At 36.2% G+C, this 19,669-nt stretch overlaps 1 protein-coding gene across 7 annotated transcripts in view; it reads right to left on the bottom strand.

Annotated features, from left to right (window-relative positions):
• LOC139935792 (dachshund homolog 1-like) overlaps positions 1-19,164 on the bottom strand; it is an 80,128-nt gene extending 60,964 nt beyond the window's left edge. For all 7 annotated transcript variants that reach the window (XM_071930385.1, XM_071930381.1, XM_071930384.1 and 4 more), the window contains exon 1: positions 18,527-19,164. In XM_071930385.1, the coding sequence (XP_071786486.1) occupies positions 18,527-18,924 (398 nt within the window). In that variant the 5' untranslated portion in view covers positions 18,925-19,164. The remainder of the gene's footprint in view (positions 1-18,526) is intronic.
• Between the last annotated feature and the right edge of the window lie 505 nt (positions 19,165-19,669).

Below are 19,669 nucleotides of genomic sequence, written 5' to 3' on the forward strand. Positions count from 1 at the left end.
CTTACAAGCACGCCGCGTTTCAGTCTCCAAAGAATTAAACAAATTAGAAAAATGGCTCAAAGCAGGGTATAATGATATCAGCATTATAAATTATACATTCTCCTTGCACTACAGCATCTGCGCTTTCACTATATGCCCACTTAGTAATCAAAGATCAATTTTCTCTGCAATTTTGACAAGTTAAGTAGCTTTAGGGGTGAATATATAAACCATTCTATACTCTGCACCATATTCACAGAACCTTTGTGTATTACTAGTCAATGATTTGCATCTAGGGCAAACACTTTTTCCTTCGGAGTCGTAGTACGGTAAGCTGGTAATGATGAATCAGTGAGTCTCTGTGATTAGGAAATACGAATACAACCTGCCCCAAGAATATATTATTAAGTAGGATTTTAAACTTTGCATGGTGGAATACGATACGGAAAGATGTGCGGTAACACCATGTAATGACTGTCTCTAAATGAGTTGGGGTGGTTCTGAAAAGAACCGTTTTCGCCAGAAGACGATCAGAGCATACTGATTGAAATGTCGAGTTGACACCAACGGTTCTTTTCAGAGCCACCCCAACTCATTAAGAGACAGTCATTACATGGTGTTACCGCAAACCTTACCATATAATATATTATTAAAAATTTATCTAAATAATAATAGTTACAACAAAACATACTTTTTTTTTTGAAAACATTTAGGTTAATTGGGTTGTGTGTTTTTTTTGGTGTTTTTTTTTTTGGGGGGGGCAATCCTTGGATAATTTGGGGCAGTTTTTCTATCTTTATGTTCGTTTTTGGTTTATCTTATTTCAGTGAACTTTTTCTCCTGTTGTTGTGTTTATGTTTTTGGCACGTTCTTGCTGTACTTTTTATCCGAATAAATTCAATCAATCAATCATAGAGTTTAACTTATTTACAAAAATGACAGCATTTTAGACAGTAATCATTTCTTTCAGAAAGATAAACTGGTACCAGTAAGCATTCAAATTTGTACATGATTAAAGCCGGTTTCATACTTCCTGCGAATGCGAAGTGAGTTTTGGCGTCACAAATTCGTAACAAACAATTTACAACAGTTGAAATGTGCTCAACTTCTGCAAAACATTTGCGGCGAAAACAGGCCTGTGACTTCGCTTCACATTCACAGGAAGTATGAATCGAGCTTAACATGAATGTTTCTCGTTGTTCAAATAAACAATTCCTAAATGACAAATCTTATAAACATATTTTGTGCACAGTTTCCCATTCTAGTGATTAAATACTCAATTCTAAACATAGCTGGTATTTTGTAATGATCGCTTCACAATCGTGTAAATACATAGTCTGGTTATGTTTTGCCTCCAATCATGTTGCAGACCACTCATCATGGCTTGTTTATTTAAGTCTCGGCACAGTTCGACACAATCGACATGGACACATTTTACAATACAACTTGTCTGTTTGTATCCTGTTTACTTCTCAATAACAAACCACAAATAATCCAACTTATGTGTGCGGTAGACAGTCTGACAGGAAATGCATACAAAAGCTGTATTAATTGAATGCTTTCAAACAAATCTACAAGGAATGTATAAAGTGTCTTATCAAATCTAATGACACAGGCGTCAGCTTTCTCTATATCGAATCTGAAAAGACAACAGGCCAGCCATTTGTCATCCTTGCCTCCCAACTTGGGTTTCAATTAAGATAGAAGCTCAACCCATCAAGTGGGCCAAATTGTTTTGATATTCAACTTAATATATTCCGTCTTCAAGTGTTATTCTTGGGCAGCAATCACATTTGTTATTGTTGACCAAACCCCTGTACAAATCTCGCCAAAGTGCTCGAGGCATTTTGCTATTAATGAGAACTAACTTGAGATGTAGCAGACCTTCAATCAATCCAAAACATTTGAAATGGAAACTCAAGAGGTTGTAGATTAGATAAGGAACTATATACTTGTTATTATTATTCAGTCTAGAATCATGAGTCTTGACTTTCATCATGTGTACTACAACCAATGAGATTAAAGGCAGTGAACACGATTGGTTATTACTCAAAATAATTATTGGCATAAAACCTTACTTGGTAACGAGTAGTGGGGAGAGGTTGATAGTATAAAACATTATGAGAAACCGCTCCCTCTGAAGTGGAGTAGTTTTCGAGAAAGAAGTTATTTTCCACGAATTTGATTTTGAGACCTACGATTTAGAATTTGAGGTCTCAGAATCAAGCATCTGAAAGCACACAACTTCGAGTGACAAGGGTATTTTTTATTTCATTCATATCTCGCAACTTTGACAACCAATTAAGTTCAAATTTTCACGCAAATTCGTCAACAAGGGTGTATTTCTTTCATCATTCTCTTGCACGTTCGATGACAAATTGAGTCAAACTTTCACAAATTTGTTATTTCATGCATAGGTCAGGATACACCAAGTGAGAATACTGGTCTTTGACAAATACCTACTGTCCAATGCCTTTAACAACAAGACTTCAGCTCAAACGACATTTGCCCCGTCTCATATCAATTTCTTAGGTTGATAAAATTTGCCTTTTCACCCGTACAACAAAACAGTACACTCACACTAGGGTCAACAGTTGCAATTTTAGACCAGACCAGTGGTTTTAAAAAAACCTTCTAGCAGTGTCAATACATTCAGCTGAAAGCAAATAACAAATGCATCGCAAGCCGCAAACAAAGAAATCAATTGCTAGGTTTGTTATTAATAAAAGTGACACAAACCATAACAGTTGACTAGTTCTTCCTCTCAATAACGCAAGGCCATCTTTTTTAAACAAAGGAGGCAAACCATATCGAGTACCTTTCAGCATAGAGTGAAGGCCTAAAACACAGACTAGAAAGTAGAAAAGTAACGTATACAGACCACCTAAGTGGGATGGTGGAATGAAGGCATTTCTACCTACTTAATACATTGTCAAATCACTATAAGAAGTGGCTAGATTAGCCTTCATCCAAAATATCTCTGCTTTCAAATTATCCTTCTCAGACTTGATACTTCGCGGACGCAACAGCAATTGCCTGCATGCCCCCCAGGGCCCAATTTCATAGAGCTGCTAAGCACAAACATTTGCTTAGCATGACATTTCTTTCTAGATAAAAAACAGGATTACCAACCAAATTTCCATTTGTTGTATATTGCTTGTTACTGGTATTCAGCTGTTGTTTGCTTATCCTGAAAATCAATTGGAAATTTGGTTGGCAATCCCGTTTTTACCATGGAAGAAATTTCATGCTTAGCAATTTGGTGCTACGCAGCTCTATGAAATTGGGCCGTGGTCATTGCCTTGGTGCCTTTAAATTGCTCCAGTTTCCCAACAGTGTGCTCTTTTACCAAAGAGAAAATGCATTGGTGCCCTTGTCTTTTCAAAAACAAAGCATACAGTCCTACTTCTTCTAAAGTTCAAAATTTTATTAAATTCTCTATTTCAGGGACTTTTCACAACAAATTCTCAAAGGTGTTATTGTCAATGATAGTAACCATCTTTCAATTATACAGAACTGTCAACAATTTTGTTTTATCAGGCCTGTTTTGAAATGAGCATTTAAATATTAATTTTTTAATTTAAATACTAATCTTAGTAATTACTCTGTTAAAGACACTGGACAATATCGGTAATTGTCAAAGACCAGTCTTCTCACATGGTGTATTTCAACATATGCATAAAATAACAAACCTGTGAAAATTTGAGCTCAATTGGTCGGAGTTGCTAGATAACTATGAAAGAAAAAAACGCCCTTGTCACACAAAGTTGTGTGCTTTCAGATGCTTGATTTCGAGACCACAAATTCTCAAAATCAAATACGTGGAAAATTACTTCTTTCTCGAAAACTATGTTACTTCAGAGGGAGCCGTTTCTCACAACGATTTATACTATCAACAGCTCCATTACTTGTTACCAAGTAAGGTTTTATGCTACTAATTATTTTGAGTAATTACCAATAGTGTCCACTGCCTTTAAAAATGAAATTTGTTAAAGCTTTGTACACAGTAACGTGAGCAAATGATAATAATTTCGGAGGCTTATTGTCCTTTATTGTGACTGATCTTTTTGTGAGTCCGATATGTTGCAATTAATATTGCACAGTTAGTCGTAAGTGTCTCAAACTTTTGTTACAATTGACAACGAAAAATGTATCATGTAAAAAACAAAAAGAAGCACTTCACACCACCCTATTAATTTCAAAAGGTACCAAAATGTAATTATTTGTATTATGTAGATCAATCAACATGGATAACTACTCGTTAATTTGCAGATAATGGAGAACTATTAATGTGTGTACCACATGTATGGGATAATAGCAACTAAATATTACACACCGAATTATCTTCATGGTGTGGGATCATCACAGTACTTTTTATAAAAACATCCTGAGCCAAATAAATCCGGCGTACTTTGAACCCTTTAAAGTGTGTGTACATAACATGCATGAGTAGGTCAATATAGGTTTAATTTGTGGCAATAAGGATCTTTTCCACTCTTCCGACAGCAAGGTCATTACAAGAGACTACAGGTGTACTTATTTGAAGCTGTATGAATGGCGATGTGAAACATGAATGTTGATGGCAGTTTATAATTAAGAATCCACGAAGGTGTGCAGAGAGTCTTTAGTATTGCTTTCATGGGACTTGGTTTCGAGTAAAGCCTGGTTCATATTTCCTCCGAATACGATATGAATTTTGACGTCACCGAGCTGTTTTTTCGCAGCAAATGTCAGCTGATCGTCAAAATTTGCTTCGCAATCGCAGAAAGTATGAACCGGGCTTGAGGAGGGAAGGGTTCGATCACACAGGGACTGGGATGGAGGGTTCGTTGCCAGGGTGGTCAAGTGTACATAGGAAAGGATGCAGGGCTAAGTGTAGGCTTACAAACAAGAGAACAAATGTACACAAAAGACTCCTTTTGTTCTCACAGCATGTGGCTATGTAGGGGGAGGCATTGAACCCGACTTCTGTTCCCAATACCAGGCAACATAGCCTCGCTACCATGGGCAGTGCGCCGTATCGAAACCTCTCCAGGGATGTACTGAGAAACAACGCTGATTGGCTCAGGAAATTGGTTATGCATTAGATGTCAAGTGCGTGCGCGCTTAGTTTTAAGATATTTGAATGATGATCACGCCAACGTTTTTATGACATGTTTTTTTTAAAACAAAAACAAAAACATTCTTTAAGACGAAAGACATGCGTGTGCGCGTAGAAAAGATTGAATATATACGCTCATTTAAATTTGCCAACTCCAGGGGGTTATGATCGAGCAAGGCAAAAAAAATGGCGCAGCGAGATCGATCACCCTTGGGAACGAGGTAGCAAGAAAACAGTATTCAAACCATGTTGGCTTGTGAACACAGAGGGCAGGCTACACAGATAACTATTGCATCCTAGATGTAAGAGCATTCTTCCTCCATGGTAAGAGTAAGACTTCACTAATATAAAGTCTACCTTCCTTTAAGGACTAGTTTAGCCATATTCGGTGGGTCAAATTGATCCTTGCGGACTGGATTTTTGCATTCCATATTTTAGCACTTTTGGATTAAGGATTATTTAACTCTTCGTCTGAACATATACCCTTCAGGTAAATCAGTAGATGTGTGGCCCCCACGAGCACTCTCTTAAGAAAGCCTCCGACTCCGTACTTTGCCATGCTCCGAGAAAACCATCCTTGCACCAATGTTACAACAAAGCTCATAACAGATCTTCACTGGATTTATTTTGGTACATATTTGTAACAATTACTTGTGTTTTATGCCCAAGTTTTGCTGATTAATAGTTTTTTGTTCAATTCTGTCACCTTGCCACTAACTTGCTTCTTCTTACTCCTTGTGATTTATTATCTTAACAGAAACTTTGAGTACAGTTAATAATAACAACAAAGTCGTGTAGGTTCTGAGTGTGTAAGTTCTGAGTATACAGTGCTAACACACATCGGTGTATATGGGTAACAACCAAAATGAACAATAAAGAAGTTATCCGTTGTTTGACAAAACTTCAAATAGCAGAGCAGCTGGGTTCCCATAATTATGGCGTCTATAGACTACAAGTGTACATCATGTACTATTTCTTTTTTTACTTCCTTTTTTTATGCAAGTCGCCAAACACACAAGGCCTGAAGGCCACTTCAAGGTGTGGGCTACTATTTCTTCCAGAGGCCATTACCACCTACTCCTAGGGCTGAAACAGGGCTACCCCTTTTACAGTCCATACGGATGTAGGCTTGGGTACCATGCAGGCTAACAAATCCCCCTGTACTAGCAGTAACTATAGAGATGGTAGTCACGGCACACTCAACTAAAATAGTCCAAACCATTGTGTAAGAATACTCCTGACAAAAAAAAACCACCAAACCAAAACCAACAACTAGTCAAGAACTCGACTTTGGGGTAAAACCCAATCAATAAGCACACAAGAAGTCATTGGAACATCCAAGACATTTAAATAACAATAGTTTATTTAAGTGCACTGACCAAGCTGGTATTTGTACTATTTCAATAGTTGTACCATCCATTAAGGGTTTCAATGACAATAGCCAAGATGAGCTTGTAGTTCTTGGAAAGATTCTTCCGCCACTTTACAGTTCTTATTTCAATTGTGTTGTGAACCCATGATGGATGCATTGGTGCATCTGGACACTGCAAGGTCTATTCATTGATCTTGTATAGCTTTAATGTGGAGTCCTGCTCAAGCTTGGTCAGTAAATGAAGTGATTAAAGGCTTTGTCTTGTTATACTCCATTTAGGTTGCCATCTACCCCACAATCTATAGTCATTTATTACATTGATGTTCACAGGTTCTAAATCCAGTAGTATCTGACTTATAAAACACCCCAAGACACCACCAATCACTACTCATTAAAAACTCTATGCATGGGCATAAAGTAAGTCAACTCAAAGTCACTACGGACTGAGTAAAGAAAAGGATCCATGCTGCTAACACGGGGGATCTTCCTCCATGCTGCTATCAACTGCACATTCTTAAGATACTGTATGATCTTTCAATATCTTAAGGAATTTCAGGAACAAAGATGGTCAATCTTTCAAGTGGTTTCAAGTCAAACTCAGTATTGTACTAAAAGAGTGAAACCACTTGTTTTGTCCGCCATACCACTCATGCAAAGACCATATGGCAGACAACTCTTTTTAGAGTCAAAGACGGGTCCTTACAACTCGATTTAGAGTGAAGTTCAATCCAATATCGCTAAAAAAGAGGGATGCAGATTAACTTTCACTCTCAAAAGGAAATGCCACTCGAACAAGAGAGCAAATTTTCACTCTTTTACATTAGAGAGTACCTTTTCACCAATGTCACCTCAGAAAACATAAAGAGACTATGAGAAATCACTGTAGAACATTAAGGCACAACAAAATTATGAAGCATTTGCTATTGGTAGAAATTAGAATATGAGCCAAGAGATTTAGGCCCAACAGAGTTACAGACAATAATAATGCTGAGATAATAGAATTAGCTGTTACAAACTGCTTACCAATCAAAAAGACCTAGTATGTGCCTATGGTATAAATCCAGAAAATAATTTTATAAATGCCCTGAAGTTTTGACCCTATCGGAGTCTTTCACGAAGACTGAAACAGTAATGCTTTAAAGATTCATACCGACTTAGCATCAGTCCAATGTGACTACACAGCGTCACCCATACTAGAAAAACCAATTCCCTCCACACACCCAGCACACTCATGATTGAAACAGCAATTAGTCAACTAAAAGCATCATCAATTTCACCATTACCAGACATTTTATGTATGGTTTCATATCAGGGGGAAGGTAGTTTATTCATTCAGTCACATACAAACAAACACATTGAAGTGAAGGCCAACGCTAGATGAAATTAATACAAATTAAAAATCCACGTCTGTGCATGTTAGCCATTTACTCTAATGGATACGAGGGCATAAATTTATAATACAATATCTGCGAATGTCATAAAGGGAATCACCGATAAAGTACGCACAACCTTGTTAGAAAACATCAATCCTATATAGTGGGTCTGAGTCTGATAAATGACTTGTGGCATAGTCAGGCCCTGCCAATAAATGAACCTGTCTTTATACTTAATTTGCTACTCACAGCACCTCACACTGTACACAGATACTTCCTTGTTCCTACCTCGCCCTAAATAGTAAATCAAAACATATGCTCAAGAGATCTTTTGTTAAACGCCCTGTTTTTACAGATGCAGTAATTTAATTTCTCATAACCAGTTTTGATGAATTGAGACAAAAACATCTGTTTGAGAAGTGACGCTTGTTTAATTGTTTCCAACCTGCCATTTTTGACATGAATAATTTTTATCAGAAAATGCTACAGGCTGTAACTAAAATGACTATGTAATTACCAAATTACCATGTAAAACAGAGTGATTTGTTACTTAACACTCTGTTAAAAGATACGTTTTAAGGACGATACACACAGCAGCGATAACGAAAACGATAACGATAACGACGCAGAGAGAGCGCATTCCATTGGTTGAATTGCTCCACGCAGGAGATGCCACGCTTATTCAACCAATCGAGGGCGTGCATTTTTAACAATCTCGTTTTTGTTCTCGTTATCGGGGCCTGTGTGACCGGGTCTTTATGCTTGTATGCTTCGTTTTTTAAAAGGGCAAGGGCACCAAGGCATGTTCACCTTGGTAAAGGGCACCCTATGAGATAATTGTAAATTTCTACTGGAGCAGTTCAAGGGCACCAAGGCAATGACCAGGGGGGGGCATGGAGGCAATCGCCTTCATTGCCTCCGTAAAGTATCAGACCTGACGATTACATTTGAATTGTTCAAATCAAATCCTAAAAAATCCTTTTGCTCAAGGGAAAAAATTACTATCAAAGGAGTGATCGTAAAAGCGGGAACTACAAAGAACATCGTTAAGAATTGATGCCAGAGAAAACCAACATGTGGAAGTATTTTGCTAGATGTATTGTGGAATTGGAACTAATGAAGTCGTGATTACAACAAATCCGTTTAAAGTCTTTGTTGGCATTCAATCAGAAACTTAATCTTAAATGATTAATTCATTACAGACAATGACGCAGATTTTGAAAGACATCAATTAAACCATTTTTGCAACTAAATTAATATAAATGATTTATGTGAATGACTTTGAATTTGACTTTTAATTGAGTCATTGGAGTGTTTTGATCATGTTAATTGTTGTGTGTGCATTTGTTTTCAATTTTAATTTGAGGTTGTTCTTTTTTGACTAGTGTGTCATTGTAAAACTACAAACCTTTTTCTAATAAATAAGTGTCACATCACAACACTAGAAATGGCGTTTTTTTAGTGTTTTTTTTAAATGTACCTTTTGAAAAAAATTCACAGTGACTATCTCCCAAAAAGTGTCTCACAACTCCAGCAATGCAAAAAGTAAAATTATGCATGTATTGAGAACTTACAAAAAATTGTCTCTCCCATTTGATACAAAAAACTGTTTAATAGCACTGTATATTCAGTACTTTCCAGAGTTCTGTGAAAACAATCACAGGCATGAGATTTAATACTCATTTATGTATACAGAGTGATACACGCCTTTTTAAACTGGCGTGCCACACAATGTATGCTACCAGTTGTTATAGAAATCCAAATAATGATGATAGGCAAATATTGTAAAATAACTCCCCTCAACTCCCTTTTCATACGCCAACACACTTGTAGACTGTCCATATACATTTATAAAGCTACATTATTGCTCTCCACTGCGGGCTATTAGCCAAACAACAACACACCATTGATGTTAACACTGTGTGTGATATTCAGATATTAATGTTAGCCGTTGCGCCCTTGGGCAAATCTTGTAAAAAGGCCAACTCAATCATGGGGAGCCAAATATGAAAACCACCGGACAAAAGATGAAAATGCAAACACTACCGCAGCAGCCCCAACAAATGAAATAAAAACATTGGCCAAGGAAAAGAGAAAATCCGCAGCTTGGGTGATTAAATACATTTATCATCGGCCCAGTTAACAATTGACAAGGACTGGAGCCTATTGAATTGAAAGCAGTCAGCAATTGTACCAAATCATGGCCAAGCCTTTCACTTAATCACAATTTCTCAATTGGTTTGATAGCTAGCTGTCTCCCTTAAAGACACACTACAATCTGTTTCAGTAATAATACATGAATTGTGTCTGACTGTGCAATGAGACAATGCTCTTCATTGTACATTGCATATGGGCCACAACGCCAGATTGCTCTGTGTATGTTTGCTGGAACACCATTACTCACTCTGCTCTTTTGTCCATTTGTGCATGAATTTTAAAACCAACAGTGATTTTCTCTGTCTGCCCACAGTTATCATACACAGATTTCTCTATACATGTATGAACTAAAAACCATTTGACACTTTTGGTACCGAATTTTTTTTAAAGTTCACAGATTTACAAACCACTTACAGGGTTTACAGAAGGTAATGGTGAAAGACTTCTCTTGAAATATTATTCCATGAAACGCTTTACTTTTTGAGAAAGCATTAAAACAATATCAATTCTCGATATCGAGAATACAGATTTATTTTAAACACTGTCATGACATGGCGAAACGTGCAGAAACAGGAGTGGGTTTTCCCATTATTTTCTCCCGACTCCGATGACCGATTGGGCCTAAATTGGTCCTAAAATGGCTTTAAAGCTTCGTACAAATTTGCAGTTTACTTTCAAGTCACTCAAAGTTATTCACTGTTCTTCTTTATAAAAACAAACTGTAAATAAATAAATAAATATAATTTTTGTTGACTACCTCCATGGTACAACCATGTATACTGTAAATCTCTTTTGTTGGAGTGTTGCCTCTGAAAAGAACCGGTGTGGTCTTGATGTTTCAAACAGTATACTCTGCTCATCTTCAGGGGAATCTGTTTCTATTTGTAACATCTTTGATTGTTGCAACGCAGGAAGGAAAGGGACTTATGTTTCACAAACGAATACAGCAATGAATTGAATACTATATAATTGGAATCAGCATTTCAAAATGAGTCAACTTGTTCTCCATAATCCAATAATTGATCAGTCTTTTATATCTTGATTAAGTCTTTCAGAGTTGCTATACTTCATAACACAGAGGTGAAGCACAACACAATTAAATTTAGCTTTAGCGAGGAAACAATGCCAGCTAATGAGAGGATACAGGCATTTAAAAGTAGTGAGGATAAACCTATTGAGTCACAATACCTGTGTCAATGAATAATTTCTACCATGTGCGGTGGTGAGAGACTCGTAGTGACAGATTTCAATTTGGGTGTCTAGCAATGACATCACTGGAGCAAAAGATCAACCGTTTTATTGTGTCACTATTCATTGACTCTACTCTACACACTCTCACTTGAGGACTTCTTTTCAGAATGACAAACAGGCTGGTCATTATTGTCAGTAACTTAAAGGCACTGGGCACCTTTGGTAATCGTCAAATACCAGTATTCTCACTTGGTGTGTTCCAATATATACATAAAATAACACATCTGTGAAAATGTTGACTCAATTGGTCATCGAAGTTGGTGTATCCCAGCATACGCATAAAATAAATAAAAAAACCTGTGATCATTTTGACTCAATTGGTCATCAAAGTTGTTAGAAAATAATGAAAGAAAAAACACCCTCGTTACATTACTTGTGTGTGCTTTCAGATGCCTATATATATATTAGGCATCATTAGGCAATATTTTATTATTTGAGTGAGAAATTACCCTTTTTTTCACAGAGCTCGGGAAAGTACTGAGTGTTCAGTGCTAACGTAAAACCAAAATGGGTAAAACCATAAGGAATATTCTTTGTCCCTGATGCAAATTTAACATGAGAAATTATATCTCTCTCTCAAAAACTACGTTACTCCAGAGGGAGCCTTTTCTCACAATGTTTTATACTACCAACAGCTCTCCATTGCTTGTTACCAAGTAAGGTTTTATGCTAACAATTATTTTGAGTAATTACCAATAGTGTCCACTGCCTTTAATAATTTCAGATAAATCATTCTGATTTAGGATTCCAGAAACGACCAAGACAATGTGTTCTAGCCAATTCATCAACAAATCAATTTGAATCAAGGGTGATTTTAAGTCTGGTGGTCAAGTGTTTCTGGTTTATTGAGTTCAAGATCTGGCCTTTCAGGTTTTTATAAAGACCAATTGAAGTGCATGTTCAGAGGGCCCCCATGTATAAATCCTTTGTGCTTATGAATGTACGGGTCAATGATCCCTGCGTTAAGGCGGTCCTATTTGCTAAACAGGGCCGCTAAACAGGGGCACCTTAAACTGTGGTGTATAGTGTTTAGGTTATTCGGTTATTCCACTTGCAGGTATTCCAATCGGGGCCAGCATAATAGCAATATAACAGTTAAGAGTCAATTCTGATGCCCGTTTTTAGTTGGTGTTGAGTGGTTTACTTTTGCTTTTTGGGGTGGTTCCTTGCCTTCAAAAATGTTGATTTTTTTTTTTTTTTTTTTTTTTAACATGGTGCTTATCCAGCAACACTTTATTTTTATCTTTTTTTCCAAAGCGCAGCAATGCTTCTTTAAGTTCATTTCTTACATCCATTGTTTACTTCCATGGTTGTGCATCTAATGCATAGGATACTATTTGAATAACTAAGGCATGTTAGTATACTGTTATCCCTTTGTTTTGTAAGTACCAAATGCATGTTATACAACACAGCCTACCCCCAACAAAGACATTAAACCCATACCAAACATTTCACAGAATTCAATCCAGCAAAAGCAATTTCTAGATTCAATATTGTCCTTGTGGCTGAATACACAACATTGTGACAATAATAGGTAAGAATGAAAGCGTGCTATTGGGCCAGATGACCAATTACAAGCAGCCAGCACATGTATACGCTGCAGTGTAGTTGGTAATAATAGCTTATTCTTGGATTGCTATCAATTCATGTTGATTGTTAGAGGCAGTCAGCGCTGCTCATCGTTTATCAGTCTGTTTTCTCATATCATATCACCTGCCACTTCCTGCAGATAGCAGTAATGGAAAAAATCGTTGCAACTAGATGAAAAACTAAAGCGTGCTTTTAAAGGCCCTGGACACTATTGGTAATTGCTCAAAATAATTGTCCGCATAAAAACTTACTTGTTAGCGATCAATGGAGAGCTGTTGATAGTATAAAACATTGTGAGAAACGGCTCCCTCTGAAGTATGTTGTTTTCGAGAAAGAAGTTGTTTCTCACTAAAATCTTTGAATTTGATTTCGAAGCCTCAGAATTTGATTTTGAGGTCTTGAATTCAAGCATCTGAAAGCACACAACTTTGTGTGACAAGGGTTTTTTTCTTCCATTATTATCCCACAACTTCAACGACCAATTGAGATCAAACTTTCACAGGTTTACTATTTTATGCATATCTTGAGATACACCAAGTGACAAGACTGGTCTTTTACAATTACCAATAGTGTCCAGTGTCTTTAACACATAACCCATTTGCAAACTGTATGTAGTGTACAACTTAAAAGTGCTTTTCAGCTGAGCATTTACTCTAATCAATACAAAAGAATGTAAACATTTGATAAGGAACTGATAAAGATTTTGGTCAGAGTTCATCGGAAACCCATGGTTTATGAGATACTGGATAACTGTGATTGTAGTGGCTCTGTTTGTTTTTACAAGATAAATTAATTTTAAAAATTCATTAAGAAATAGAATGTTACAATATCAAATGACAAATTGTTAAACATTGGAAAGGTCTGTTTTGAAAAACATAACTAACAAAAATTACATTATTTTAGGGGGGTTGTTTGTGGTTTGTTCTTTTTTTTCTGTTTTTTTTTGTTTTGTTTTTTTAGTGTTTTTTTTAACTAAAACAACTTTATTTATGATTTTCTCAATGTGGTTTATTTTGTTTACTTCTTTAAGGACAAATGGTCCTTTGATAAGACTGACATTTAGTTTTTATTGATTATCTTTGTGTAATTTAAAATACCAACAAAGAAAAATAATAAAACAAGTAAAAAAAATCAAAGTTTTAATACAAATTTTTAAACATATTTTTTGGACAATTTTGGGACCATGAAAACATGAAAATATTGTTAATCTTCCTTATGCTTAAATTTTTAACCATACTTGAAAATTCCACAAAAATTGACTCTACTTTGAAGTACCAAACTGTCAAGAAACATCTTTGCATTTCTGCCATGTTTTCAAAAGAACTCAGTATGATAACTACATTTTATTGCAATTTTATTATATTTATTTTATTGCACTTTTAATTACACTGCCCACCCCACTTATAAACTGAAATGGAACTTCAACAATTTGTTATTTTGTACAATATCAATCCATCTGACAGGCCGTTCTAATGGAAAAGCTGAAAAGTTAAAAGCTGGGAAATGGCTCAAACTGTCAAAACCTGTCATCATAAACATCTATTCACTCTGTTACATTTCTATTGGAAATAATTGACACTGAGAGGACAAAAAGCCATTTGATTGTAGGGTTTGATGACCCATTGAACTGCGGTGTAAAGCGTACATTGCCCAGGCTGTCCTCTCGTTGTGCGTGACCCCGTTCATTGAATACAGTGCAATAATATCTATGATTGCTGACTCTGAAAGAGTGTACGCCATCTGTCGCAGTTTGGGTAAGTGCAGCATACCACACAAAACTGCAAAATGATCTAATTACATCAGGTCTCAATTGCTATCACGATTTAGTCTTATCATTAAAAATGCGATTGGTCTGATGAATCTGGGCTCGCCATTCCACTCTTATTTCAATTCTCATCTATAAAGTGATTTGACGTTGGAGTCAGTCTTTCTGTAATGTCGACAGATGTTTCTAACAATAAAACCCTTTTCTTCAATATGAAACTTGTAGTTCAGCGTCAATATGGTGCTCTCTGTACAGTGTTTGTTTTTTCTTTTTAGAAACTTTTTCACCCCTGAGAAATATTTTTTTACAGAGAGTAAATGTTAGTGTCGGTAGTAGTAACAAAAATGTTAATACTTTTGGATTAAAGGGAAGGTACACGTTTGGTAATTACTCAAAACAAATATTAACTTAAAAACTGACTTAGGATGAGCATTGGAGAGCTGTTGATAGTATAAAACATTGTGGGAAACGACTCCCTCTGAAGCAACATAGTTTTTGAGAAACGGGGTAATTTCTCACTAAAATATTAAAAGACTTCTAGCATGTTCGTCCAACAAGGGTGTTTTTTCATTTTCTCACAACTTCGATGACCAACTGAGCCCAAATAGGCACAGGCTTGTTATTGTATGCTTATGATGAGATACACCAAGTGAGAACACTGGTCTTTGACAATTACCAAACAAGTGCCTCTAAATACTGAAGTTGCCAAAAAAAAAGATCTAGTCTCAGTCTGACTTCAAACAAAAATAAATTCATATAAAACTAAAACTTGATTTTGATTAATTTTTTGATTGACATGGTTTATTTAAAAATCAAACTTAGTAAAAACAGCTCGCTGATACATCACGATTTAACATATAATAGAAATTTGAAAAAAGTACATAGCATTTAAAAGTCATTTAAAAAGAAAAAAGAGAGAATAGTGAAAAACTTTCTTTTAAAAGGTTGCGTGATTTGACATAAAAGTTGTGACTCTGCCCAAACTTAGCCATGTTATTACGAAGGTGTGGTGACTTGGTAAATATTTGAGCAGTGTTAAGTTGAGTAGCCAGGTCAAGTATAGCAATAGTGTTATTTGAAGGAAAGGACTTCCTCTATAGCACCCTGCCACGGCATCAAGTGAGCGTGTCAAGAGCCCTGGCTAGAAATCTAGGCTGGATTGATGATCGTGGGCCACTACTTAGAAGAGTCTACCTAGGATGTTGTCGATTGTAATCACGCAGCTTGTCTGACCATCATTGTCCTGTTATTACATCTAGGCTTCTCTCTGTTATACTTCATAACCAGTTTGGAAATCTTTGACTTGGATGACATTGTAGGGTTTACCATCATATTTGAGAGGGTCTGGATTTCAGTCATGTCAATCTTTGGACTTTGTTTTAAAGGGAAGGTACACGTTTGGTAATTACTCAAGACACATATTAACTTAAAAACTGACTTGGTAAAGAGCATTGGAGAGCTGTTGATAGTATAAAACATTGTGGGAAACGACTCCCTCTGAAGAAACGTAGTTTTTATGAAAGAGGTAATTTCTCACTAAAATATTAAAAGACTTCTAGCTAGAAGTCTTTTATTCCTATCTGAAAGCACACAAATCCCTCCAACAAGGGTGTTTTTTCTTTCATCATTTTCTCGCAACTTCAATGACCAAAATTGAGCCCAAATTTTCACAGGCTTGTTATTTTATGCGTATGATGGGATACACCAAGTGAGAACACTGGTCTCTGACAATTACCAATAGTGTACAATGTCTTTAAATGGCTTGAATCTTTTGTTTGATGTGTTTTTAGTGTTTCGTATAAGACTATACCTACAAACAAATTATTGGAAATTGTTGATGCACTACATGTAGCTCACTTATGATGTTTAAAATGAGCGCAAACTGATATGAGAAATTGTTTCCCTTTAAGAACTGAAGTCTTTAAAAAGCGAATGATGAAAGCAAATGAAAAGTTGCATTTCACTGAACACCGTATCACTTTCAGTAACTGTAACATTTTTGGGGGGGTATGAAAAATGTAAATATAATTATCTCAATACCTTCAGATTGTTTCATCATGTGTTAACTCTCCAAAACTAAACTGGTATTTTTTAACAATCTCCAGCAACTACTTCACAATATAACAACAAACCTACAGATAAATGCCATGTGCCAAAAAGGTGAATTTCAAAACATAACTTTTCATGAACTGCCAAGTAAAAAACTAAAGAAACTAAACACAGCTTCTTACAAACAAGTTCCCAGTGGACTGTTTTATTGCAAGCAATAAATGACAACTTTTATCTTTACTTCTGCTTGAAAATGTAAACAAAAAGCCATCAGGACGGATGTGTGGGGAACAAACTACTCCATAAAGGCACCCGTACTGCTTCCACAACCAATATGCCAAGTTTCAAGACTAACATTTTTGCCTCACCATTTGCTTACAACATTAAAATTTTATTGCCTACAACTCCAGTTGCTTTTATTGTCGTAAACAAAGCATCCTGGCTGCTATATCAAATGTATGCTGCGCTTTGTATATCATAATGTTTGTTATCAAATTGGATGGCACATGTCTGCAAATTATTGAAAGGAAATATCTTATAAATTGTAGTTACTGAGTTAAAGCTTAAGTATTCTATGAGACCGACCACCAAGTCTGCATCATTCATTTACAGTAATTTCGTTCGGAAAAGTATCATGTGTAACTAGTTATTTATTAGAATGAAATACTTTATTACTCAACCTAAATTTATGGGGTTTTTGTTTTCGTTGTAAGTTTTACTTTTGAAGCCATCATAAGAAGATCAGTGATTGTGGAGGATTTTATTTTAGGGAAATATTATAAATTATAAAATCACAAACTTCAACAAGCCTTAGAATAACAATTGCTTCACAAATTAAGTGGTCTTACATTGGCCTATACAGTTGCTCCATTATTTAGGGGGAAAAAAATCAAAACCTGGGAGTAAATATAGAGGTAGAATGCAGGTTCATTTTTGAGAGCCCCATTTTGAATTGTCGGATAAAGGCATAACGATAAATGGCATGGAAATCGGACTAACTTTCACTTTTCAAGTGCAGTTAATTAAAAAGCATTAAATTAATTTAACAGTTAAAAAACAGGACAGTTCTTTTAAGAACTGAGAAGTCTCCCGAACATCCGATAATCTACTCCGCGATAGTAGAATAAAGAAAGACAGTTCTCTAAGAACAAACTCTACCTGGCAAGTAGATAAACACATGGTGTTATCGCAAACCAAATATAACTTTCACTTTGGATTTCCTTCACTTTCTTAAAATATCCTAATAAGAAAGTGACGGGGAAGGAAAATTAAGTGTACCTGTATTAAACTGTTTTGCTGTACCTGTATTCTATCGTTGTATTCTACTGCTGTCAATCAGGGTCAATTGTTCACATGGGTCTCCGTTCATTTTATCAAGAAATTTTTCTTTTAAACAATCAGGTAAAATCAAAATTCTTACACACAAAATTGTAAATGGTACTTTCCATTGGTTGGACCTTGGTACTTGCAATATTTAACTCAAAAAGTCAATTCATGGGTTCTACTAAAAGGTTGGCGTATATAAAACCTAAATTTTAGAGCTTGTCAGGACTTCTGCAGTATGCAAGATACTTGATGTTTGGTTTGAATACTAGATATGGTTCCTGAAAGAAAGGTTTATTGTTATAAAGTTATACTGGAATCAAATACACTACCAAGCTAGCTGTGTCATAAGATTCTTCACTATGACAAACCCAACAAACACTGGTTGTTGTATCTAAACTAAACATGTTGTGTATGCCCTATGCAGAACATTTTGATAACAGTGTTTTACAAAGCCTCAATTATTAAACAAAAAACTACAGGTACATAGCACTCACGGCGGGGCGGGAATGGCTAAATGGGCCCAGTGAAGAATCAATTGTCCTAATTCAATACGGGCTTCTTACCTTGCTGTTGTACAATCTTCATACAAAATGTCGAATTCTTTTCTAGTGAGAAGTTTACAGCGATTGACTCCGGGTTGAATGGCTCCCAAACCCCTCAAGATTCGAACCTGCTCCACGTTGCATACCACTGGAATAATGTTCAGACGTTTCAGTTTGGTGTAAACTGTATGCAGCCCACCAACAAGATGTCTTAAAAACAGATCAAAGGCTTGGGGCAGACAGATCATCACATCGCCAGCGATGTTGAAGCTAGCCACTTTAGCACCCCGATACTCGATAAGTTTGCACTCATTGTTGGCCGGGTCGGAGCTGACAGGCGGAGGGGTGCTATACGCCACCTTGTCCAGCTTGTACAGGACACTGGTCGGGGGGACTTGAGTCGGTGGAGAGTTCATCATGCTTTACGAAATAAAACAACTGCAGAATCTCAGATATTTAAACTTAAGAAACAGTCAAGCAAGTGTACAACAGCGAATACATCTGCAGTGGTCTTTTGTTTCGAGTCGCTCCTCCAGTGGTTCGTTGATTGATAATGTCCTGTTCACGTTTTACAATATTTTCATTTACGACCAATCCCTCCTTGTGTGCGCACCCAGCGGTAGTTAATAGAAGTGTGACAGTCGTACAGTCCCGCATGCTATGTGCACATTTCTTATACCAATATGCACTCAATCAATGAACACATTGGACGTACTTTCACGCACGTGGGGTCAGAGGGTCATTCCACTTTTAGAATAGGGATGAAGTAACAAGTATTTCTTTGTCGGGTATGATATTATAAGCATCTATTGGTCGTCGCTTTTAAAAGACATTTTATTTGCAAGTAATGAATGTGGATTGCGTTGCATTCCTGTGTATATGATGTAACCAAACAGATGTGAAATACATGTTAAGTTCCTTTGTGAGAAAAGCATTGTTATTTCTAATTTATCTAATTCCAATCAATAGAGGGCTAGGCTATTAGTGTAAAGTAACACAACTACCGGGTGTGGACTTTCGGGAATGTTGAATATTTTGCGGTTCAATAAAGCCTGTAAGCACAAAAAATTGGTAAGAAAAAAATTGCACTGTATACTCAGTACTCAGTACAGTTTTTGCTAAGCAAAGAAATTATTTGTCAATAGGCTTAATGAAACAGCTTTA

Source organism: Asterias amurensis, chromosome 4 (assembly GCF_032118995.1).
Source record: "Asterias amurensis chromosome 4, ASM3211899v1".
NCBI classification, from domain to species: domain Eukaryota; kingdom Metazoa; phylum Echinodermata; class Asteroidea; order Forcipulatida; family Asteriidae; genus Asterias; species Asterias amurensis.